The sequence below is a fragment of the Xenopus tropicalis genome, chromosome 6 (genome assembly GCF_000004195.4).
Source record: "Xenopus tropicalis strain Nigerian chromosome 6, UCB_Xtro_10.0, whole genome shotgun sequence".
In the NCBI taxonomy this organism is placed as follows: domain Eukaryota; kingdom Metazoa; phylum Chordata; class Amphibia; order Anura; family Pipidae; genus Xenopus; species Xenopus tropicalis.
The window spans coordinates 62,440,091-62,465,975 of record NC_030682.2 but is presented as its reverse complement, the minus strand read 5'-3'; the positions used below and the strand labels follow the sequence as shown (position 1 = coordinate 62,465,975).

General features: G+C 37.7%; 1 protein-coding gene across 3 annotated transcripts in view; it reads right to left on the bottom strand.

The window, feature by feature from the left end:
- The window catches only part of bmper (BMP binding endothelial regulator), a 123,678-nt gene extending 100,011 nt beyond the window's left edge, over positions 1–23,667 (bottom strand). The window contains exons 1-3 of one of the 3 annotated variants that reach the window (XR_004223097.1): positions 22,338–23,667; positions 19,783–19,944; positions 18,565–18,650 (exon numbers count right to left, since the gene is read on the bottom strand). Coding sequence is in view for 2 of the 3 variants with exons in the window: in XM_012964815.3 (XP_012820269.2) it covers positions 18,565–18,650; positions 19,783–19,944; positions 22,338–22,476 (387 nt within the window). In the remaining variant the exon portion in view is untranslated. 3 annotated transcript variants of the gene reach the window in all.
- Positions 23,668–25,885: the final 2,218 nt, after the last annotated feature.

Genomic DNA, 25,885 nt, shown 5'->3' with positions numbered 1-25,885 from the left:
GATAAATGTTAACTGGAACTTTTGTTTCTTGCAGAGAATAACTGCAGGGTGCAAAGAACTTTTCCCAAAGAATATATATGGAATTTACCCTCCTAAATCTACCAACAAGTTTTTGTTTGCATTTGGCATTTGACATATGGTTAATGAGGCAGTTTACAAAGCATACCCAATAAATTGTGTTTCTGTAAAGGTCATCAAAACATACGTACATGTGTTATTTTGTTTTCAGACATGTCAGCATGTTAGCAAGAAAATACATCCACTTTTTTCTAACAAGAACATTCATTTGAACTGTAAACGTTATATGTAATAATTTGAGTACCATTTTAGGTTTTATTGTTTCTTCAGTTTAAAGATTGGGCCTTTAGCTATGCATTCTGTTATCATACTACTTACTTTTATTAAAGTTTATTCTGTAAAATGCAAAATGAAGACTATAATAACTATGACCATTTTTGTAATTTTTATGTGCTTAGGAATTAAGTAATCTGTACATACAAAAACACAAACAAGTAAAAATAAGTTATCCAAGCATAACAAGAGAGGTTTCCTTCCTGGCTGCAGGTCGACTAAGTGAAAAATAATCTTTTACACAACGTTGTCATTACTCGTCTACTTGCAGTGGTTTTGCTTACACTCTGCATTGTAATTATAGACAAAAGAGTAACTCCACGCCTATTCCTTTGAACTAAAGGCTGTCATGCTTATATTTCTCCCCACAGTGCCCTCATTTTATAAATAGATTCATCACTACAGAACAGTTTTTTTGAATCCTTTGCTGCTATTTAGCTGTTAAGTGCATCACTAGATAAAAAGCAAAGATATGAAGATATGATATTATAGTGCACATTTATGAAAGGTCAAAAATGGAAAAAGTGAAAAAGTAGTTATTCATAAAAATTAATTTTCCAGATTATGCAGGGGCTAGTTTATTATGCTTCAAATTCAGGTTCAAAATTTATAAAAACGTGAGTAAATTCTTTAACTCAGAAAGGCGATCATCCATAAAGTACACATTAAGCAGATAATTCAAAATGTTTTCATTTTTTTTTTCATGTAATACTAAAGATGGTAACTTGTTCCTGATCCCAACTAGCAAAAATATATATTGGTGGTAAAACAATCCTATCGGATTTATTTAATTTTAAAATATAATTGCCTTCCTTGATAAGGTGAGCGGAAACCTAAACATTGAGGTGGCAGTGGATGTGATATACTTAGATTTTGTTAAAGCATTTGATACAGTACCACAAAGAATGTTACTGTGTCTATTTTTGTGATGACAATAAATTATTCTAAACATGCAGGATCCTGCCACTTTTAAGAGCAATATGATTGAAACTGTAGAACTGGGCAGAAAACAGGCAAATGAGGTTCAATGTTGATAAATGCAAGGTCATACATAAATACATAAATGCTAGCTATATGCTAAATGGTAGTGTGTTGGGGCCCTCCATCACTGAGAATGATTTAAAGAGTTTTGTGGATAATAAATTGTTTAACTCTAGGCAGAGATACTACTTAGTGGCTACTAAAGCAAATAAAATATTGTCTTGCATAAAAAGGGTAGATCTCTCGTAAGTTGTGATGAGCAAATCAGTCCCGTTTTGCGTTGCTGAAAAAATTGGCGAAATTGCTAAAAAATTAACAAAATGGAAACATTTTTTGAAATGCAGCTACTGTGTGACCTTTTTGCATGCACTGCTTTTGTTGCGTGAATGTAACTTTTCTGATGTGACCGCAACTTTTTTGATCCACAGATTTTTTGATGTGGCAAATTTTCAGCTCAGTTTTGCAAAAGAATTCGCCAGTAGTGAAATGCGGAATTTCACAGCAAATCCATTCCTGGCGCAAAAATGCACTCATCACTACTCGTAAGGCTTCACCTTGAGTATGCAATGTAGTTTTGGACCCCAGTCTTAAGGAAGGATATTAATGAGCTGGAAAGAATTCAGAGAGATTCTGGCAGATTCTGTTAATGTCTTTAAGAGGCTTGGATGATTTCTTGGAAAAGAATTCCTACTATTATTAACATATTTATAAAGTGCCAAGATATTCCTCAGTGCTCTACATATCACAAAATAAGATCCTACTCATGTGGAAGGCTAACTAAAAACAAGGTTTTCCCTCTCTAACACGTTGGTCAGCTATTCTGATCCAGGTGTACAACACAAGTAAGGTATTCCCACGGGAGAACTAAATATTAACTAAAGAAGTAGGGCAGAAATGTTTTACATTATGTTTTGGGTTTCTGTACCAGAACAAGGCTGTGCCTCTGAAGTTTCCCCGAGAAGCTCCCCATCTTTTTAAAATCATTTACTCTACCATTTAAAATTTTATTGAACCAACAAATTGAACAAATTTTTTATTTTGTAATATTGATGTGTAGGCAGCCATCTTTGAGCCAGAACTACACATTAACTGCTTTCAGGTAACCTATTGTTTCTCCTACTCCCATGTAACTGGAGGATTTCTTACTACTGAGTGCTTTTCTCTCTACTGGGAGTTGCTATCTTGATACCTCCCCATTGTTCTGCTGATGGGAAGGGGGTGATATCACTCCAACTTGAAGCTCGGCAGTAAAGTGTGACTAAGGTTTATTAGAGAACAGGTCACATGGTTGTGGCACCATGGGAAATAAGGAATATGGCTAGCCCCATGTGAAATTAAATATAAAAAAACTGTTTGTGTATTTGAAAAACGGATTTCAATGCAGAATTCTGCTGGAGACGCTATATTAACTGATGCTTTTTGAAAAAAAAAAAACCTTTTCCCATGTCAGTATTCCCTTAAAGGGGAAGGAAAGGCTAAGTCACTTGGGGGTGCTAAAATGTTAAGCTCCCCCAAGTGACTTGAATCGCTTACCTCGTACCCCGGGCTGGTGCCCCTGTTAGGAGAAAACCGCACCAGCCCGGGGCACCTGGGGCGATTCGCTTCCTCCTTCCGCCTTCCTTTCCCCTAGACTCCGAGTCCGGCGCATGCGCAGTAGAGTGAAAAAGCCGACTTTTCTGTTAAAGTTCGGCTGTTCACTCTACTGCGCATGCGCGCGCAGCGAGAGAGGAAGGAGGAAGAGATTGCTGCTACCCCGGGCTGGTGGTGTTTTCTCCTAACAGGGGCACCAGCCCGGGGTAGAAGGTAAGCGATCTAAGTCACTTGGGGGTGCCTAACATTTTGGCACCCCCAAGTGACTTAGCCTTTCCTTCTTCTTTAAAGGAACAGTAACACCAAAAAATTAAAGCGTATCAAAGTAAGTAATATATAATGTACTGTTGCCCTGCACTGGTAAAAGTTGTGTGTTTGCTACAGTAACCCTACTATAGTTTATATAAATAAGCTGCTGTGTAGCCATGGGGGCAGCCATTTAAGTTGGACAAAAGGCACAGGATACATAACAGATAACAGATAAGCTGTTTAGGTTCCTTTTGACCTTTTTTCCAGCTTGAATGGCTGCCCCCATGGCTACACAACAGCTTATTTATATAAACTATAGTAGAATTTCTAAAGGAAATATGAAACTGTTACATTTTGGTGTTACTGTTCCTTTAAGCTGGTGCAGTAAGTACAGTATAGTTAGCTCTATTCTGTTTTAGGGTTTTATTCTCCTTTAAATTTTGACTACCCTGGCAACTAATCTACCTGAAATGCCTTCCCACCAGCAATAAAATGAATTACCAGTGGGAAGGCAAAGTTGAATTTTTATAAATCGCCCCCTAAAATTTGCATTATTTCCTGGCAGGTAATCTCTGAGGAAGCCCACGGACCATCACATAATGATGGTTCAAAGTAAAAGATGTAAAAGTGAAATGCCAATATGTTAAGTTTCTGTAATAGGTCAATTATTATGATATGTTATCTGTTGGCTAAATATTCATTCTGAAGATACAATTTACCTTAATGAAACTTGAATGGTGTACAAATAGAGAGTGTTTGTCTCATAGCTAGCATTTTTATACTGGTACTTTTATAAGCCTTTCATCTGTGCTCTAAACCCACAGTCTGCTTGTTGTGACTACTAAATATAAAACAGGGAAGGTGAAATCTTGATATATGTCATATGGCTTTTGGTTTTGTTAATGTATAAAATGTGTGTTGCATGATTAAATGAGTTTCTTTATGACTTATTATGAATGGAATTGGGCTCTATTTGTCAGTGTCTGAGCTGCAATTCCACAGCAGTATTTGGCTGAACTAAACACACCATGCATCAATACTGCCTATACAGTGTTTTTACCGCACATTCTTCAAAATAATCTGACAGCAATCTTTTTCAAGAAAAGAAAAGGTGTGTCTGAAAAATAAAATATGCAAATATAAAATGTAACCATTAAGCTGCACAAAGGCAGGACATGGTATACTATTTTGTATCTAGATTAGTTAAGACGCACAATCCATATGATTCCCTGATCAACTGATCATCAGACACTACATCGGGTTTGCTACAACCACTGGCACAGCAGGTGCACAAAAGCTACTTATAGAAACATATTATGAGCACTTTTCTCTGACTTAGAATCTAGCGACCTCTCGGGTTTGTATACAGTAAACATGGAATCCACTGTAGCATACTGTAAAAATACTATGGGACTTCTAAAATTGCTTTACCTATTCTATAGACTGTATTGTTCAATTACCTTACTATGCAAGAGAAACATTTTTTTATGATGCAGATAATTCCCCTAATGAGAAAGAGTTCTTTAGGTGATAAACTGGAGTTAAAATATACAAGTGTACCGACAATTAGGGATGTAGCGAACCCGCGCAAAAATGTTCGCGAACCCGTTCGCGGACTTTCGCCAAAACTCGCGAATATTCGCGAACTTTGCGAACCCCATAGACTTCAATGGGAAGGCGAACTTTAAAACCTAGAAAAGCCATTTCTGGCCAGAAAAATGATTTTAAAGTTGTTTAAAGGGTGCCACGACCTGGACAGTGGCATGCAGGAGGGGGATCAAGGGCAAAAACTTCTCAGAAAAATACTTGTAAAAAAAACGCCAAAAAAAAGCGCCAAAAAAAAAACGCAAAAAAATAACGCAAAAAAATAACGCAAAAAAAAAACCGCAAGCTATTCCTATGTATATGCATAGGCGATAAAACGCGGCGGAAAAACACGGCGGGAAAACCAAGGCGAAAAAACGCGGCGCCAAAAAAAAACGCGGCGAACCCAAAGTGGCGAACATCGGCAAAAGTCCGCAAATTTTCGCGAACGCGAACACCCGATGTTCGTGCGAATTAGTTCGCCGGCGAACAGTTCGCTACATCTCTACCGACAATTTACCCAGTGTACCTGAAGAAGGAACAGAGGGGAGGGCAGTTAATCATGAAACTTGAATCAATGGTCATTTTCTTTAAACTTCTGGACATTAATGCTATTCAAAAGATAGACCGATAGAGCATAAGTCCTCATGTTGTTTTACATGTCATTCAATTTCAAGGTGACTTCTAACATCTTGATATTTTTACAGCAGGACTAAATTAATTCTTTTAGTCCCCAAGCTTGAATTAGTTCTCAAAGAGTCATGTGACACTAGTAACAGCACTAAATATCCTCAATGTCACCAGCACAGTTTGTAGGAATATATTTTACTGTATATTCATATCACTTTTATATTTGAAAGGTAGTTATTTTCATCAAATTAGGCAATTCCTTGATGTCACATAAAATTATTAATTGTAACATTTGGGGCGGGGGTTATCCCAAATAAAGCATGTTTTAATAGGTAGGTGTGTTAACCTTAAGGATATTGTTTGACATCACTTGCATGACTTTTTTTTACTGATGTAAAATAGGCTATGAGCTTTTTTTACAATAAACATAAAGCACACAGAAATCAGTGTCAGTCTGCCAAGTATTGTTATGTCATCTTTTGCATGAAACTTAATCTGAGCTGAAGTAAATGGCATGCAGTGCTAATAGAAGACCCAGATTATGAAGACAATAAAATTAACTGGACAAATAAGCTCTTTTTTTCTACTTTAAGTAGAACACTTTTAAGCCTAAACATTAAAATACTATACTTGGAAAGCGAAAAAAGCAACAGAAATTTGTTTTGCCACAGAAAAACATAGTAGCGGCAGAAAGCACATCTTTCCCTTCCAGATGATTATGTAATCGCCTCTGGCAGATATTTTAGAGCAAATGTATTTTTAAAAGTCCAGTATGCCTTTGAAACTATAAGAAGAAAACGTAATAAACGACCTCATTGTGCAGAAAAAGTGAGCAATGCAAGCAAATGGAGCAAATATTTGTGATTTTTTTTTCCCTTATTTTGGACCTTTTTTTTAAATTTTGTTTGCTAAACAAACAGGAGCAAAGATATTTGTAAAAATGTACTCCCTTTTTACAATATTGCTGTTCATTCCAATTTTTTTCACAAAAATGAATGGTCCTTAGGTTAAACTCTAACATCAAAAATAATGATGTATATCCAACCCTGAACCTTTTAAAGGAAAAGTAAAAAATATATTCTAACCTGCCCCAATAATTTCCCTATCCTGCAAACCACTTAGTATTTTAAAATGCTTTATTAGAAAATACCTTCTAAAACTTGGCTTCAGTTCAATTGAAATAAGGAGATACGGCGAAGGAAGGAGCTGCATCCACTATGCGATGATCGATTGATCAAGCCTAGCCTTCTTTCTGCATAGGAAGGAGTCAGGCTAGGCTCGATCAATCGATCATCGCATAGTGGATGCTGCCCCTGCATCGCCATATCTCAATTGACCGGAAGCCAATTTTTAGCAGGTATTTTCTAATAAAGCATTCAATGTATGTACTCATGCAGGGAGTGTGGGTGGATATAATGGATTGTTTATAACCGTTGCCAAGGTATCCCTATCGTGTCACTTCCTGTATTTGAAAACATAATTGGAGAATTGCACCTGCACTACTGTTTGTTTGTTTGAGCTTGATAAAGGGCACATGGCTTGCCCGAAACGTCGCTGAACTGAATATACCTTTTTGCACTTTTTGAAAAAACTTTTGAGTGCCGCCTTTTCTTGTTGTTTTTTATATATATATATATACATTTTTCCCTTGAGCCACCATTTTGTGACGGTCCGTGTGCTCCCTCAGCAATCACTTGACAGGAAACAATGTATATTTAACTGTAACAGGAAGAAGTGTGGGAGCAAAAGACAGAACATTGTCTATTAATTGGCTGATGTGACCTAACATGTATATGTGGTTTTGGTTTGTTATTTTGTGCTGTGAATCGTATGGTCCTAGGGGGTGGCCCATAGTACTTAAAATGGCAATTTTTGATAAAAAAAATTACGATTACCCAATGGCACATACTACTAAAAAAAAGTATATTTTTATGAAAATGGTTTTAATTAGATGAAGCAGGGTTTTATATATGGGCTGTTTTATACAATATATTTTTTATAGAAACCTACATTGGTTGGGGGTATAGTTTTTCTTTAAGTTGAATATAAAGTTCTATTAAAATGTACTCAAAAAATGCCCTGACTTTCCAAGAAACTTAGATAAGTTTACATAAGTTATGTATCAAGCAGAGAAGCTTGATGGGGCAAATGTTACTGCTCCCCTAATAAAATGACTGACTTATTAGCACATTAATTAATGGGACTATTTATATGAACTACTTATTATATGGTAACATCAACTGTTCATAATGGTATTTATTTACTGAATTATATAAGCAACTTCTGCATGGACATTTCAGCAGTGAGATGACAGTTTACTGGGCCCAACAGCAAAATCATTGGGCCCCTAAACATACACAGTTTACATAACTTTTGCAAAAACTTATGTAACAAGCAATGACAAGGCAGAGCAGCTTAACAGGGGCAGGTTGGTTTAAACCACACACCCCCACCCCCATGATCACTTTTCCCTTAGCTAAACTTTATTAGCACATTCATTACTATTTTACTATTTATATAAACTACTACTGACTAGTTAATGGCCCCACTGCAAGACTATAGGGCCCCTAAACTTACACAATTTATGTATCTTCCATATTAAGCAATATGCAGGGGCATGAAGGAATGCAGGGTTAAAAACTTATTGTGAATTCCACTGACCCTCAATAAACTGACTGACTAGTTAGCAAATTAATGGAACTCCTTACATATTATAGAGTATCAACAGCTGTTGTAAGCCCAACTGAATGAGCTCATGTCAAAATGGGGGTATATTCTCCCTTTAATAAATAGTCATCAAGATTATCTACCCTGCCATATATCCAATTCTGAATGAATACAGAACAGAAAGATCACACTGTTTTTGGTTCCATACATGGAATAATGGTAGGTCATTTTGGTCAAGAAGGGAAAAATGACTACCAATGTTATTTACCAGCAAGTATTCTAATGTCCTGTTATTACAATGGCAATCTGGGTGCATTAACTTATCTAGATGCTGTGCAAAGAGCAATTTTTTCCACAATCCCACAAAGTTTTTTTCAGAATTCCAGCGGACACAAATGGGTGATTCTTTTGACGAATTTGCACTGCTCCTAGCACAGTTGCATCTAATTTCCAACAAGGGAACCAACTGTGCGTGCATTTTGTTAAGGTTGCGCTGAATATTTTCTCAGTCCACCTGTCATTGTTTCCAGTGTTCAGCGTGTGAGCGATGCATGCGCCCCATTCATTCAGTGCAAGTGTTGCACCTAACAATGTAGAACCTTGAAGCTACTCCCTGGTTAGGGGAGGTTGTATCTCAATGGTTCAATAGGTGCAGCAGCGCCTGATTTGTAACAAAATGCAGTGGTTGCAACTATATGGAAGTGCAAAGAGGGCATTTTGGAGTACCTTTAATAAAAGTGGTTGTAGGCCCTCCCACTGACAGTGGGAGGGAGCTTGCTCATTGAGCTGGCGGGCATAATTGAGCCCTTTTATCTAAGTCTTAGCAAGCAATATAGCATTTCCCACTCATACAAATATATAGATAATAAAAATAATATCTGTTTTACTAAAACTGAAAATAATAAATTTTAAAAAGAAAATAATCATTTTTCTGTGTTGGTGGAACAGGAACCCCACATGGGGCAAATGAGTCTGATCTGCCTTCCCGACTGTCAGGTAAGAAGCTAGTGGTTTAGCATTACCCAACTCTCAGTGAAATAAATGAGAGCTGAAGGGTACTGTTTAGTGAATCTGTGTATAGTTATCTGGGAACTGTAACAGACCTTGTTAACTGCGCTGTAAAACAGACAACTGGAAATAGGATCTTGGAATAACAGTGTGGCACAAAGAATCTTCAGGGCAAAACCAGCAATATGTTTTCAATTAAACTCGGGTTTATAATGAAGGGCGATGTTTAAATAATTGCAACAATTATGTCTTGTCTGGAAAAAGGTACTGAGAGTTCCAAACAATCGGAGGCCTACACTGTTTTCAAAAACAATCGTTCATTTTATAATGGGTAGTTTGCTCTGCTGTTTTGCAGACTTATGCACATAGAGTTCGGATTCAAAGTAAAAGCAATTTCCTGCATTTATTGTAAACGGTAACGTTTTTCTGAAAGGAAACAAAGCAGCCTACCAATTATTTATTAGAATAGCTCATATATCAACCCATATATCACAATTTTGTAAATCTTGCTGTTAATGTGAATGACTGTAGATGTGCAGAGTTGCTGTTTAATCCAATAATGATTACATTTTCACTGTAAATATTATCAAAACCAGACCACAGCTGGAGACATCCTGAACACGTGTCAATTGATTCGTCCTATGAGTTTTGAATATGATCACATTGCATAAATTACCAGACATATGACACTCTTCCAAATGAGGACATAATACAGGTATGGGACCTGTTATCCAGTATGTTTGGGACCTGGGGTTTTCCGAATAATTGGTCATTATATAATTTGAATCTTCATACCTTACCTACACCCAGTAGGATTGTTTTGCCTCTAATAAGGATTATTATTTATTACAGTAGCTGGTAAAAAGTACTATGTACTGTTGTATTATTAAATAGAAAAAGGAACTCATTTTTAAAAACTTAATTTATTTGATTAAAATGGAGTCTATGGAAGATGGCCTTCCCATAATTCAGAGCTTTATGTCCTGTAAAATAATGTTGTTTTAAAGCTCATGGAGAATGCCAAAGCAGGGGCAAACCAAACACATCCATAGCTTGTATACATACAAATAAAAAATAATTAATGGTCACGTGCACACAATAAGCTGTGTTCTTATACTTCCATACTTCTGTATATATATATAAATATATATAAATACAGTATACACATTTTTTTAATGCCAATAAATGCCTAAACATGTGGTAAACTCTCTCTCCCTATATATATATAAAATTTATTTATAATTTTGAACTCTAAAAAGTTAAAAAAACAAAATATTAAATGCGCAATGTCTCCTTGTCTGTTGCTAAATGCACATCAGTGTGGGAACTCTTTCACATATCAGCTACTCTGCTTATATTATTACATTAAAGTGTAAAAGTACCTATGAAAGTCTATTTAAAACAATTAACAAAATACCTGTCTGGTTATGGGCCAACCAAATCTTACAGATACTATGTTGTCATGCATCAGTTAACGCAATATGTAAGATTAGCTACAGATAAAATACTGTATTAGTAATTCACTACCATTTCATAATCACTAAAAACATAACACTTGTAGCATGCAGACCAATAAAGAGTTTAAATATATGAAAACCAAGCTAAAAATTAAAAATGTGCCACAGTGCAACAGAAACACAGGAATTGCGTTTTATATAGAAAGTATTAATTCTTATAAAATACATTTTGACATTTTGTAAAAGTTTTTCTCAATTTGTAGCTGTTCCCAAGAACTATTCCACTTTGAGGTACTTGCTTTAAACAAAACATTCCATTCACAAGTAGTCTACTGACAGAACTCTGAAAGAGTGTGGTTTGCTGTGACATATGTATTCACTCAAGCAGAGGTTTTAACTTATTTACTTATTTTTGTTTGCTATCTTACCCCCTCCCTTCTTCAGGGTGACATCAGTGCTGGGTACCCTTAACTAAGCCCTGCCGCTATATATATACATATATATATATATATACATAAATATATATTCATAAAACATTCTAGGTGTTTATATTTCGAAGAACAGATCATATGGGACCTGTAAGATGATGACCACATGTACAGCCAGCAATTACATCACTCTTTGGCAGGATATGGAGAAGTAAAATTGTAAGATAAAGGGGATTTGGATATTTTAAGTATGCTAGAATATAGTGAAATATAGCTAAAACAAAACATGATTTATGTTAGATGGTATTAAAGGTTCTGTAAGGTTAATTTATATTCTCAAAGAGATTAAACACAGAAGAACCAATATGTTAAAATGAAATTTAGGATGTGCCTCATTGTTGAAGTCACTTACTACTGGGGGCACATTTACTAATCCATGAACGGACCGAAAGTGTCCGAATGCGTTTTTTCGTAATGATCGGTATGTTTGCAACTTTTTCGTCGCTTTTGCGACTTTTTCGTATGTCCCGTGATTTTTTCGTCGCCGTTACGACTTTATCGTATATATTCCGCAACTTTTTCGTCGCCGTAGCGAAAAAAATTGGATTGGTTTTTCCGCCGTTTACAATTGCTCTATACGAAAAAATTGCGACGACGACGAAAAAGTCACGCAAAATACGATAAAGTTGTGATGCCGACGAAAAAAATTGCACAAAATACGAAAAAAAAACGTGGCGGTGACGAAAAAGTCACAAAATTTTTTACAATTCGATTTTTTCCCATTCGGGATTCGGATTCGTGGATTAGTAAATGTGCCCCTTGGTCTTGAACATAGAACCCAAGTAGACAGCATTAATAAGTGAAACTCTTTAAAACAGACAGGGCCACACTAGGCAATCTGGTAATTGAATGCATAAAATTATTTTACACCACAGCAAAGTAGAAGTAATTTTAGGAAAAAAAGTCACATTTTAAAAGAATTTTTTTTCTAAGGTGCACAATGTTGTACCACCTAGCCTATGGTTGTCTAACAAGAGGTCCAAGTATATTATCTGGCTCAGAATGATGTCTAGCTTAACTGTGTTTTTTATATTACTTCTCAAAGTATGTAGCCTGTTAACCTGTCAGTATAAATATATGCTCACAACATTGCAGCAGTTGGACATGGTTGGCCTTGACTACAGTGCAGGAACCTCCTTGCACTCTTGGTGATTTTTAATGAGCATTCTAAACTCTGGGATGTTGATTGTAAAACTTGCCCACTGGCAGAGATAAATAAAAATAATATCAGACAATAAGGGGCACATTTACTAACCCACGAACGGGCCGAATGCGTCCGATTGCGTTTTTTTCGTAATGATCGGTAATTTTGTGATTTTTTCGGCGTCTTTACGATTTTTGCGTAAAAACGCAAGTTTTTCGGCGTCTTTACGATTTTTGTGTAAAAACGCAAGTTTTCCGGCGTCTTTACGAAAGTTGCACAAAGTCGCGATTTTTTCGTAGCGTTAAAACTTGCGCAAAACGTCGCGCCTTTTAAGTTTTAACGTTACGAAAAAGGCGCGACTTTGCGCGCAAGTGTTAACGCTACGAAAAAATCGCGACTTTGCGCAACTTTCGTAAAGACGCTGAAAAACTCGCGTTTTTATGCAAAAATCGTAAAGACGCCGAAAAACTCGCGTTTTTACGCAAAAATCGTAAAGACGCCGAAAAAATACGAAAAAGTCGCAAAATGTTCGTTTCCAATCGGAATTTTTCCAATTCGGATTCAAAATCGTGTCTTAGTAAATCAGCCCCTAAGTGTTTGCTGCTTTTAGAGGGCAAAATATATCACCAAACAACTAAGTTCTAGCTGTTTTTTTTTTCTAGATTTCTATATATTAGTTCCAAAGTATACCTTTCTGCCAATAATATGGAACATAACTGTTACATGACACTGTAAATCAGATGCATCTGATATTTTTATTATAGTATCTTAGTTAGAAGTGTGCCTTAAGAATGGATGTCTATAATTATTTTGCAATTATTATGCAATTGTGTAGCTGCTGTGTAGCCTGCAAGTTTATGTGAATGCATAAATGTCATGTCATAAATCATAATGCAGCTTCGGCAAATAAAAGGCAAACTAGAAAGTATTAAAGGGACACTAGCCTAAAAATATAATCATTGATAACAATATGTGATATTTAGAACAGAATTGTAGAATACAATTAATTAACTTTAGAGTTGTGGATGTGCTTGAACAGGGAACTCTCTATCTAGATACATGTGTCTGTCTTCTTTCATTACCTAAAAAAATGTAGCGATCCTCTTTAAAACATTTCAGTTATATAGCAGAGCCTTGAGCCATAAGCTTCACAGAACATAGTTTCCATAATGTGTTAGCCCTTAGAACCCTTAATATCTAATGAACACAGGGCAATTGAACAGGTTGTTCCACGCATAATGTGAGGGATATTTTTATGCAATTATGGGAAGCTGTGATCTTGTTGCTTCCCACTATAGTCAAAAGCATGTGGAGATCTCAGCAATGGACATTTGCTATATAAATGTCCATAGCACTAATTGTTTACATAAGAAATCTAAGAAACAAAAAGTTAACCCAAACCACAGCAATTATATTTCATGAAAACTATATATTTTAAATAACTGAAAATTGGCAAAAAATGTAAAATGGAATCTGAAAAAAGCCCAGTGCCTCCTTAAAATACAAAATGCATATGTTTTCATCTAATATAAGACAGAGATGCCATGTAAAGCCTTAGAGCCCTAGACAGTATTCTAAGAAAGGAAGTGATTATATTTTTTTAATAAGTTATATTATTTGGTAGGTCCCATGTTTTCCCTTCAGGCTTCTGCTTTAGTTTTCGAAGGAATAATTGATTCCTTTTCAAAAGATGAATGCAGTAAAATAGAAACATTGTGGATAGGGCTATAATGATTCCCTGACCATTTTGCTAGGGGATATGCAATTTAAATGACAGAGCAGCCCTTTACTGCATCTGTGTGTTGTAATAATGCAATTGCTTCAGGCGGGGGCAGCAACACCTTCAAGATATGAATCAATTTACAAATGTCATTCCCTGCTTAACTCATTCAGTGTCAAGGCAGTCTAGGACTTCATGCTGTTTCTTCAGTTGTTTTAATCTAACTGGCACTACAGATTCTTAATATGGACCCAAATTGTTGGCTTTATTAAATAAATATCCGCTTGGAACAGGTCATGAGGCTACTCTAAATGCAGCTGGCTGATGCCATATGTGTAGCCATCACTATCCACACTGCCTGGAGTCCTCATTGATCCACAAGTTCTATTTCAAGGTCAAAGTAACCCTTGGACAATGATCTATGACTTCTACCAAGATTTTAAGACCTCATTTTTACACGTTGAACAACCATTAGAGCCGGCTTATTTTATGCAAAATGTAAATATGTAAGATTTTTTACCATAGGATAGTGAGAAATAGGATGAACCTGATGAATCTGTCTCCTTTCTCTTGGCCTGGGTCAGATGTGCAAGTTTTATGGTGTTTGAAAAAATTATGTGAGTCCCTATGATCCCATATGCAAAAAAACATACTGAGACACATGCTAGTAATTCAGAGCAACTGAATAACTGTTGCCACATAGACTCTGAGCTACCTTTCCTTTCATATCTTAAACTCAGGTTGTCAGAGAAATTATGGGCTGCAAGAATATATATTCTCTTGCAGCTAATGGACTAGAACCAAGCCCTCTTGTCCATTTCCTCAAAGTTGCATTATTAAGAATATTTTATTACATAGAGTCACATTAATTAATGCAAAATTGCTTCCAATTACATCAATACAAATTTTATACATTTTAGTCCTTCCAAATGAACAGTAGTGTATCTGGATCCCTTAATGAACAAACTGCACAAACTGTGATTCAATGGAACTACAATTGATAAACCACAAAGTCACCCAAAATCACTTGTTGTGCCCTTCCCCTTACAGTATCATTATGAAACTTTTGATGAATTGCCTAAACAAACACAGTTCAGCTCACACCCCTGGACGTTGAATATGATGAAAATATTGTTTTCCATTACACCAGCAGTATAATGTTTTGAAGTACTGTATATTTTACAGAAAATGTTAAAGGAGACATACAGAATTAATAAAAAAAAAAAAACTAAAATCTTGTAGACAATTTTAAATAATATATGGTGCTGGTTTCACTTTCATTGAAAAATTAATACTATATGTAAAAATGATATTGGAGCTCCCTATAGATCCTCTTGGGTCTGTGTTTCAAATGAGTGGTGGCATGTCCTAACGGTCCCTGCCAGAAGCACAGCCGTAGGCAGAGAGCCAATCACAGCCCTGCAGTCACACAAGCAAAGACAGGCTTCAGTTCCCTATCAGGTCAGCCTAGCTGCTGTTTGGTAACTATCCTACAGTGCAGTGTACTGAGTGTTGCTGGCTCCCCTGTACAGCCTGGCAATGGAGGCAGCAGGCAGTGGATTAGATTGGAGGGACTAGTGGGGTTTTGGGGAATTTTTTAATAAATCAGCCTGAAATACTACTTTTTACAGCACATTCCTTCTATATTTAGATGATTACAATTCACTAGCACAATATTGTTTTTCACACAATATTTCCCCTTTAAAACAAAGGTTTTTATAAACCACATAGATTCTTACAAATCATTTACAACCAATGATTGCTACTGTGGAACTGTGAAACTTGTTTATTTGCTTTTGAAAGATGCTGGGAATTATACTACAGTGCTGTCATAGCCTGGGCACACATAAGCTGATGGCCTTTGTATATGCTTGCCAAGCTCATCAGAAAAATATAATGAGTAATGTGTGATAGGTCTCAAAAGCAATTGGTTTGTAATTCAGTCCACTGGCTGAAATTAAGTTAAGCGGAATTAACTGTGAAATTAACTGCAAGGGTAGTGGAAGAAAGGACTGCACCTTTCACTACTGGATTTGCTCCCACATGTGCTAAGCTCCTTCTATGGAGTCACCAAACAGAACCAGGGAATATTGATTAAAGTACACAATTTGGTAACCATATAATTGCATGTATGGTCAGTTATATCAACACTGGCCAATATTATTACTACAAAGCCTATTTATTGGCATTAATCTGATCAGAATTAAAACCAGTGGCCCTCTTTGCTAGGTCAATGTAAATTGGGAAAATGAGAAATAGAGAGTACCCATTACAGCCTGTATATCCTTTACATGTCTTTTCTGCACTCTGTTAGACATTCAATACAAAACTAGATAGTATTCAGCTTACCTACCTAACAAATCTTTGTAGAGTATTATAATTTGTTGAAAAGTATAAAAAAATAAGGATTTTTATGACTTGTGAAAATAAGTGTCTTACTCATTAACACATGTTAATAAACCAATAAACTTGCCTTTTATTATGGAGCACGGTGGCTAACTAGCAGAGTTTACTTTTATCTTACATAGGGTGTTTGTATAAACTTCAGTGGAAAAATAAGAAATGAGCCATACTCTGAGTATTAGGGATAATTAATACATTGTTTGCTTGTAGTGTGCTTAAAGTTATATACACAGGAAAGCACATATGGAAACATCCGATAAAATGTCTGTAAACATTTCTTCAAGTACAATTTGATTTAAATTGTTCTGCAGTTAAAGAAGGAGAAGTGAGTGGGAGTGTCACTGGTAATATCAGGGGTAGCCATTAAAATGTTTCATTTAGCTAGTATTTTGTGAGTCTATGGGTGAGATTACCAAGGTACAAGAAACTGGCAAGGCATACAAAGTTACTGCAGAACTACACCTAACAGCATTTGTAAATTCAACTAATAGTCTCCAACAACTAGCAGAAGGAAGTCCCTCATCTAATGTTCTAATGTCACACTATAAGACTTGGTTCACACTAAATATCACTTCATAATTTCTGAAAAGAAACAATAATTTTCCAAATAAATTCCAGTATTACTCAGTACAGGCAAGGGATTAAATATGTGGATTGGGATTTTGGCTTTTAGATATGGGGGTATTTCAGTGATTTGTATGACACACTCTTAAGGCTACTAAAAAAAACATTTACATATTCATATTCAAGAAATTCCAATAGGATTATTTTGCCACCAGCCTGGGTTTATCCTAATTTAGTCCCCATGAGGTAATGGGTGCTGTATTATAATAACACAGAAAAGTGAAATCAGTCCAGAAACAAGAGTTTGTTTTCTTAAATAAGGCTCGATAAAAAATAGCAATCCTGCACTTTAGAACTCTGTATAATCGGTGTGCAGATTAAGAAACCCACATCCGTATTAGCCCAATTTGCCTGCTGAAGATTTTGGCACAAAAGATTAAACATAACCTCACCATAGATAATATTATTAAAGGTTACTAGTAAGCGGCTGTTCAAAAATAATCAATATAAAAGTCAAACAATACCAATACACATATTTTCACACAGATTTATGCATACATTTCTCTGTTTTATTGTATCAGAGATGAGCCTTGAATGCATAAGGCAGTGATCCCCAACCAGTGGCTTGTGAGCAACATTTTTCTCCTCAAGCCCTTGGATGTTGCTCTCAGTGCCCCCAAACCAGGTAGTTATTTTTGAATTCCTGACTTGGTGGCAAGTTTTGGTTGAATAAAAACAAGATTTACTACCAAATAAAGCCTCCTGTAAGCTGACAGTGTGCATAGAGACTACCTAATAGCCAATCTTAGCCCTCATTTGGCACATCCATAAACTTTTATGGTGCTTGTGTTGCTCTCCAAGTCTTTTTACATTTGACTATGGTTCACAAGTAAGAAAGATTGGGAACCCCTGGCATAATGCATTTCAAAATGCATGCTGAGCACGTAAAAACCCATATATTGCATTTAGGTGTGCTCAAACCTGCATCTTAAACATGCATTAACTGCACACACACACAAAAAAAAGAGCCCTTACTACAAAAAATAAATCAATGTTGTTTGGGTTAAAGCCAAGTTATATTGCATCCTGTGCAAGGAATGCATTTACATACAGAGCATATTAAAGGTGCATGCCTTAGAATCAGTATGAAAACAATGTAAGGCTAAAGGTACACATAAACTAAAAAGCAGAGGCATATAAACCAGTAAAACAAAAATACAGCCTTGGATACAAAGGTCAAGGTAGAAATCAATGCAGTAATTTATTAGCGTGTTTCCATTGCCATAATTTGCTATTTTGCAGATTAAGAGAGAAAGAGAAGCAAAGAAAGAAAGAGAGTCATATTAATTTGCAAATTAGCAATTTATATACATTTTATATACTGAATTATGTATGTATAATGTATAGCAATTTTTTCCTAAAAGCATTGTCTTTCTGTATAACACATAGATTCAGTATTACTTTTCTGTTCCAAGGTTGTAAGTAGGAGACTTTATGGCATATCTTCCCCTGGATCGGATATCTGATGCAGTGCAAACAACTTATGCTAACTCCGTTCTGCCTTGAATGGAAGGGCTTTTGTAAGGCATGCATTAACTCTTTCACATGAAAAGCCAGTGAGTTTATTGCAGAAACATAGTACATCAAAGCATAAATCAGCTAGAATTTTTACACTAAATATCTATGAGCTTCAGCTGTGAATTCCAATAATATAATGTCCAAACTTACCAGGCAAACACAGGAGATACAGGGGTTATCAGTGATAAATGGAATCTGTAGGGCTTCTCCCTCATTTTCACATTTGGCAATAGATCCTTGGAGAATAACAGAAAAAAAAACTAATTACACAAAGACCAGTAAAGCATTCTAACTGAGAAGGTACCCATTGTACCTTTTACTTTTCAGCAGTAAAAGACAGCAATACATGAAATGCATGTATATGCCCACTGGCACTCCAGAGGTTAAAAGTAGCTCTTCTTTATCCCACAAACCCATGCACATTGGAGAAAACTTGTTAGTATATAGCTCAAGTTTTACAACACTAGTGAAGAATGTTTATGAGGAAATAGAAGGCATGTCTCAGTCAGTCAGCAAGAAAGTTATTTCTTATCACTTGTGTAGCAATATGCATTTTTAATGCCTAAAATGAAATGAGGCAGTTTAGTACTCAATTGCAATGGTACTGTAAACTATCATGCCAAAATATTTGAATCTACCATTTCGTGCCCCAAACACATCTATTTTAGCAGGATGTCTACACGGCATCTGGTGCTCAGAGACGCATCTTTAATAACTGTGCCAAGCTGACTGATCTATGGTAGCTTTCAATTACTTAACAAAACACATCCTGTCTAGAAAAAAAGTGTGTGTAGTTATGACATGCTTTGTTTTGTTGTGTTCCTTTTCCAGACACAGTAAAGTTTTTAGAAGAAGACAGGGTTCCCAGGATACCGGCTCTGAACCTGAAACGTTTCATGATCAATGACCAGTTTGCACTCCATCAAGAGCTCTTTAGCTCTCCTGGCCTTGCCTATGATCAGCTTAGTGTTATCTCCCTTTGCAATCATATTTTGAAACTCAACACTGCTTACTTAGCTTGAACTTAAAAGTTCTCTCTTTTTTTCTTTTTCTTTTGCACCAGGTGCCACAGTAATAATGTCGTCCAAAAACGACTTGATTCTGCAACTGCCTGATACCCAGACTAGTTGTGTATGGGATATACACAAATGGGTGAGACTCGATAAGAGCATTAGTGAAAAGTTATCTAACTCCCCATGCATGCTGTAAAGACGTATGCCGAGTTATCATCAACTTAAGGACCAGTCACTTGTTACAGAATCCATGTTTTATAATAATGATGGAATATAGGTGAATTCAGTACATTACTCTCTTTACATATATTACATATCTGCCACTATAAGTATACTCTTAAAGCAAAGTCTTTACCTGTCAAAAATGAGGATGCCAGAGACATTCGAACCACAGTAGAGAGCACAAGAATCCAGCCAATAAATGTGATGGGAATTTCAGAAAAGGTGAGACTCATTGGCAGCAGGCACTTGCCAGTGGAGGGGCAGCTGTGCATGGTCCTATTGCATCCAGAGGCTGCTGCAGGTTTAGAGTAAGGAGTCAAGAACAGAGCGCAGGCTGCGAGTCACCTAGTGCTGACAAATATGATTACTGCTGGGGCTGAGGACAAGTAAGGGGGGTGATAAGAGGACGATCTCTCTGCTGATGCTGCTGTTGGACACACTGCTGCTACTATTACACTTTTGATTGGCTTCCGTTTCCTATATTTTCTTGCTCTGTACCCCTCCTCCAGTCTTTTAACCCAACACACAAGTGTTAATCATCCAGATTTTGATTCCATTGAGCCTGCTGCTGGTGTCTTGGAGTGTGCAGACAGCCAGTGATGATTTGACCTGATCCTATCATGGGAGGGGAGCTCACTGATTCTAGATAAAAGACAGAGAGTGGCACCTCAGCTGATCTCACACTTGCACTATAGCCCTAGGTGCCTGCATAGGCGTCTGTAGGAAAGGGGATGGAAGGGGATGGAAGTCATTAACCAAAAGCAAACTGTTTTCCTAGAGTAAGCCTAAATGTAATCAATTTTTTTATGCAATTTCAGCAAGCAGCCTACAGTTTCTAAATCATATAACTAGGGATGTTGTTTGGTTAGACTATACAAATTAAAACAATGTGTTGCTCCATCCATATGACACTGTTACTCATAGATGCCCAGGTTCAAGAACCATATCACATCCTGTGCTTATGGCACTGGCACCTAGTGTGTTAGCAATATGGGTGTAGCACATTGAACCAGAAAATTACACCTATAAAATCAGCAGCACTAAATGCAAATGATTGTACAGATATAAGAAAATAGTTCAATTTACAGTAGAATATAGTACAAAAGTATGTATAGTCCCTGAAAACACACATATATATCAGTAAGTCTCTGCTAGAATAGCACATGCATAATGATTTAATACTGTTGTTCTTTTCATGAAAATGCTTCCTGTGACCACAGAGAACCTCTGGTAGCCACAGTATCCTTTATGGGGCTGCTTTAGGAATAAATATATATATTACATCTAAACAAAGCAAACACAATCACATTACATTGCCTGTACCTTAGCATACTTGACAAAGTACATATCATAACTAGAGGGCCCAAAACTCATAAATTCATAGACAGAGTTCCTTCCCTCTGTCTCTTGCTGAGCTACAACTTCCAGAAGGGAATGACTTCAAGTGGAAGCAGGTAGGATTTCCAGATTCACAGAAATCAGAATAAATGAGATTATATTGCACACAGTTCAACTGTATCACAGTACACATTGCAACCAGAGGTTTCCTAAGTCAGTATAAATATATTACACCTCTTAAAAAATAAATACTTTTGAACTGGAAGCCACACCTGCATCCCTTACAATACTGCTGAACTACAACAATCAATTCTCCTAAGCAAAAAAAAAGGGGGGCGCTTTTTAATAATAACACATGAAAGTCCTTCTTTCAACGCCTGATATAAATCTTTTTAAAAAGCATTTAACCAGAAGCAAGCAGTCACTTATGTGGCTATCCCAGGTGTAACTTATATACAGTCAAAAGAGTCCATCAAAAGAGTCCACCACATGGGTTATATTAAAAAGTGAATGTAGAAGGCTGGTCAGTCACTATTTTATATTGAGAGACTTATTGGGATACTTTAGAAGCAGAACATGCAAACAGTAAAAGACTGCCATATAACATAACACATTTCATAGGAAGAGATATAAATAATGAAACCTACCCTTTTCCAACAAAATAAATAAAAAAGATCTCAGACTGGGATTGGTGAGTTCCCCGGATTCTGCAGCCGCAAACTCCTCTCTATGCTCACAAAGTCATGCAAACAGTACACCAATTCACACAATCACATACGGAAAACAGTATACTTAGCCTCTCATCCCCACACTGAAGCACAATCTAACACACTCTCTTGCACACAGTGCACAACAGCATCCAGTAACCAGGCTATGGCTCAGTCTGGATGAAAAGAAACAATGTAACAAGTATCAAGCTGCAGCTTGATACTGTAATGTTATCAGGAGAAAAGCAAATAATCAGCAATTTCTGGGTTCTTAAATACCATTATGGGGACCTAAGGCCCTTGCTCTTTCCCTGCTTGAAGACAGACATCTGGGGGGAGTAAATGACCCCCACCTTTCCCCCTGTATGTTGTCACAAGGATATTCCCTTTAAAAACGAATTGATTTGTTAAACTGCCAGAATAATATGGAAACAAGTTTCTGCATCCCTGTATGACATATACAGGAACAAGCAAGACCCCCATAAAGAAGAGCATTAGCACAGAATTTCTCTTTCTCCATGGCCATATGGAGGGTAAATATCAACACAAGGACCAGTTAGAATATAAACACTGTGTTTAAGTAGGCTTTATACTTATTAACACAAAGGCCACTATTATTATACCCCTAAAACAAACCCCTTACCTGTCAAGAATGAGGATGCCAGAGACATTCGAACCACAGTAGAGAGCACAAGAATCCAGCCAGTAAATGTGATGGAAATTCCAGGAAAGGTGAGGCACATTGGCAGCAGGCACTTGCCAGTGAAGGGGCAGCTGTGCATGGTCCTACAGCATCCAGGCTGTTGCAGGTTTAGAGTCAGGAGTCAAGAACAGAGCGCAGGCTGCGAGTCACCTAGTGTTAACTAGTATGATTACTACTGGGGCTGAGGACAAGTAGGGGGGGTGATCAGAGGAGGGTCCCTCTGCTGGTGCTGCTGTTGGACAGACTGCTGCTACTATTACACTTTTGGTTGGCTTCCGTTTCCTATATTTTCTTCCTCTGTACCCCTCCTCCAGTGTTTTAACCCAACACACAAGCGTGCCTTAATCATCCCGATTCTGATTCCAGTGAGCCTGCTGCTGCTGCTGCTGCTTCTGCTGCTTGTGTCGGGGGTGTGTGCAGACAGCCAGCGTTGATTTTCACTGATCCTATCATGGGAGGGGAGGTCACTGATCTTAGATAAAAGACAGAGAGTGGCACCTCGACTGATCTCACACTAGGTGCCTGCATAAGAATCCACAGGAAATTTTTCTATTGTAGGACAAAGTCATTAACCAAAAGCAACCTGTTTTCCTAAACTATACAATAACTAAATGTTAAGTATATGCCATATTTGAGAGATGATTTGTAGGAAAGTAGTGGTAAAATTCAGAAAGCAGCACAGTTTCCATAACTTTGTAACTAGTGGTGCTGTTTAAGTTAAGTGTGTAAAAAAAAAATAAATGTGTTTTTTTCTCCTCATGCTCAGTCCTGTTATTCCTGGCTGCCCAGATTTAATACCTGTATTGGAGTAAGTACTATAGGAGTAAACAGTGAAGTAATTCATGTACAACAGACTATGCGGCTGGGCTGGGGGGGCTGTACTCATTGTAAGGACCCTGCCTATACTCTCTCTCCCCTGGATATGCTGTACTACACCTGTGCCATTTGAGCTTTCAGAATGAAAATTTTACCACAGCCCTGTATTTGCTATCAGGTTGTGCTATCACTGTGCTGCAGTTAAGTACCTAACATGTGGAATGCATACTCCCATGTAGCTCTTGCTGAGTTACAACTCCCAGACATGAGTGACTTCCAGGTGGAAGCAGGAAGGACCAGACCAACAGAATGGAGACTCTTTATTTCAGGCACTTTATCCCTCACATGAAGTGCAAATCCCCACAGTGTGTAATTAATGAAATGAATACAGAAGAGCTTATATTGAGATTTGATTATTTCTCTTCGTGCAGCAGTCACAGGTAAACATCACCACATAATGCACACTCGCATCATGTGCACCAATGCACACAATACAGTGAACCAAGCAGATTCAGCAGAACTATTTTCTGACCAACACTCTCTTTAACACTGCATCCTGTGATCAAGCTGTCACTGCTTCTGGGCAAAAAATTACAAGTATAAAGACAGCAGTTCCAGAAACATCAGGAGAATCAGAAATTGCAGAGACCAACCATCATGAGGACTTTTGGGCCTCGCTCTTGCCCTAAGGAAAACACACGGAACAACTGGCCTCCCTTGCCTTAACCCCCCTTCCAGATGCTTATGTGTGTCTAAGAGAAAGAAGAAGGTCTGACTGTAATTCCCATCCATAGGTGACTAGCAGTGACCAACTTGGCACTGCAAACCCAAGATCCATACACCAGTGTACAAAGCCTTTATCAATTACAGTGTAATCAAGTTTTAAATGTTTACATTTCAAGTGTCCCTGATCTACCTGTACCTTCCTTGTCGAACAACGCCTTCCTTTATATTATTTCTCCAAAGCGTATGCAGTGTATTCCATTATCCCCCCAGCCTTCTCCCACTGTATTAACTGCCCCAAATCTCTGTTATACAATTTTATCAGCATTAGTTGTTTTTCTCACCACCAGTACCCTATAGTAAACTTTCTGTAATACTACTGTTTCATTCTCTTAGCTTGCCCTGTGTTTCCCAACCATCTTTCCAACTGACCGGTGTGTCTGGATCTGATTAGCATATCCCACGCTGGGATCTCTTCTAACCTTATGTGCCCTTGTGTGTTTCTCACTTGTAGCAAAACTCTTGTAATCACAAGCATTTGTCACTGAGCTCCTTACCTGTTCCATCCCTACAGAAATATATTTTCATCCCCATTTCTTTTTGCCTCGTAATCCCTTGGACTCAATGCCAGGATAGCTGTGGTAAATGTGCCCAAGCAGGCTGGGTGAATTGCCTTTGCTCAGCCATCCCCTGGCCCCTCTCTGCCTCAGGCCAGTATCTCTGATTCCCACAGGCTCTGACTACTGCTGGTACTGCGAGCCAATGATGCCCCTCTTGTACCCCTTATTATAGGTGCGTTGCAGAATACAGTTTAATAAAGAAATGCCATTATTATTGAGCTAGTGTTGCTTTAAAACAGCGTCACAGTCCTAACTTTCATGGCTGGCAAATACAGAAAATTACATGCGATAGCAAACCTCTAATATCACCAGCACTGATTGGGTTGATCGCCTTCTGTACAATTCTTGTACACTGAGTATAGCCTATATGCTTTTGCACTTACAAACGCTGTGTGTGTGCCATGTTGTATCATTACAGGCATCAGCATCAAAAGGGTGGCCCCGTGAAATATATGAGAAGCCAGAGAGCAGAGGGGAGCTGGGGACTCAGTAATATGGGCTTACAGAACCCACATAACACCGTGACATGCGAGTAACCAAGCGATCAGCAGGCAGCGGCGACAGGCTGCTCCTTTCTGCGCCGTGACCTGATCAGGGTCAGATAAAGACAGTGATGAGAGACTAATGCAGACGAGACAGTCTGCTAGGCTGACCCTTTCTCTAGACCTGCCTTGATGTGCTCTGATCCGCCCCCTCCCTTAGGCTGGATCAAGTAAGTGAAATGAACTCATTAGTCCCACGGTTACGCCGAGGAGCTTTAGTGAGGACTTCCCACTCATTCATTCACTGCTCTTTCCGCCCTCTGCATGTCTGCGAGACACCAGCAGCAGTCCTCAGAACAATGGGGGAGGAGAGAAATCAGTGTTGCCCACCTCCCACGTCAAAAGCTTCTGTTCCTCCTTATGGAAAGCGAAATAAATCAGCAGCAGCAACAGGGGGTGCGTGTAATGTTAGGCGTAACGTGATCCCAGAAGTAGCTGTGCTACGGTGAATGCTTAACAACAGCGCAATCCCCCTTTGCACAATAGTGGTCTTGTCCGAACGCTGGGAATGCTAATGGCGGTGCTACCCTGTCCGGCCAGGAAAAGCGAATAAATATTGACTCTATTCTGTCATATTTACAGATCTCATCTCCCTCCATTACTCTCTCCTCACCCGCTATATCTAGGCATTCTATCTGAGTTTTATGTCAAAATACAGAGACGCTGGATACATGTTTGAAATTCCAAGACATCTACTGTATCGCTTCTAGCGTGTTATTCATTTATTAGCCATAGGCATTTGCCCGGCGGGATATCAAGCGGGGTGACTTGCCCTACTCTTACTGGA